At 39.9% G+C, this 1,004-nt stretch overlaps 1 protein-coding gene across 1 annotated transcript in view; it reads right to left on the reverse strand.

Moving 5' to 3' along the window:
• The window catches only part of LOC105813186 (hemicentin-1), a gene marked incomplete at its 5' end in the record, with an annotated part of 108,069 nt that extends 107,628 nt beyond the window's left edge, over window positions 1-441 (reverse strand). The window contains one exon of the mRNA XM_012647828.1: window positions 221-441. Coding sequence (XP_012503282.1) covers window positions 221-441 — 221 coding nt within the window. The remainder of the gene's footprint in view (window positions 1-220) is intronic.
• Between the last annotated feature and the right edge of the window lie 563 nt (window positions 442-1,004).

Genomic DNA, 1,004 nt, shown 5'->3' on the forward strand with positions numbered 1-1,004 from the left:
ATCTGCAAGGGATCAGTTCCAGGATTCCCATGAATACCAAAATCTATGGATTTCTAAGCCCCACATTAGGCCCTGTCAATCCCATGGGTACAAAAACTTAGCCCTCTATCTTGGTGGGTCACACATCTGGTGAATACTGTATTTTGAATTAGCAGTTGTTTAAATTTGTGGATGTCACTTATTTCCCAATTATTTTATATTTAACAGAATGTTTACATACCTAGGACCTTCAGGACAAAGTGCTTGCTGACTTCTCCAGCGTCATTTGAGGCAATACAAGTGTATCTTCCTGAATCTTCAGTCTCTGCTTTGATTAGATGGAGGACCATTCCTTGAGTGTTGATCTTCAGATGGGCATCAAGCCCTAGAGACAGGCCATTTCTAAGCCAGGACATACTGGGAGTTGGGGTTCCATTGGTAATGCATGTCATAGAGGTGGAGCTAGAGGTCTTTTACCTCCTTAGTTAAATATATTCCTAGATATTTTATTTTCTTTGTTGCTATTATGAAGGGTATTGAGTCTTTGATTTGGTTCTCAGTTTGACTGTTGCTGGCGTATGGAAATGCTACTGATTTCTGTACATTGATTTTGTAACCTGAGACTTTGCTGAATTTGTTTATCAATTCCAGTGGTCTCATGGCAGAATCTTTGGGGTTTTCTAGATATAAGATCATATTGTCAGCAAATAGCGGTAGTTTGACCTCTTCTTCCCCCATTTGGATGCCCTTGATTTTCTTCTCTTGCCTGATTGCTCTGGCTAGGACTTCCAGCACTATGTTGAATAGTAGTGGTGACAGAAGGCAACCTTATCTAGTTCCAGTTCTAAGCAGGAATGCTTTCAATTTTTCCCCATTCAGCATGATGTTGGCTGTGGGTTTGTCATATACGGCTTTTTTTATTTTCAGGTCAGTCCTGTCTATGCCTATTTTGTTAATCGTTCTTGTTACAAAAGGGTACTGAATTTTGTTGAGTGCTTTTTCTGCATCAATCGAGAGGATCACAT

This window comes from Propithecus coquereli, unplaced genomic scaffold, assembly GCF_000956105.1.
Source record: "Propithecus coquereli isolate 6110/MARCELLA unplaced genomic scaffold, Pcoq_1.0 Scaffold270, whole genome shotgun sequence".
In the NCBI taxonomy this organism is placed as follows: domain Eukaryota; kingdom Metazoa; phylum Chordata; class Mammalia; order Primates; family Indriidae; genus Propithecus; species Propithecus coquereli.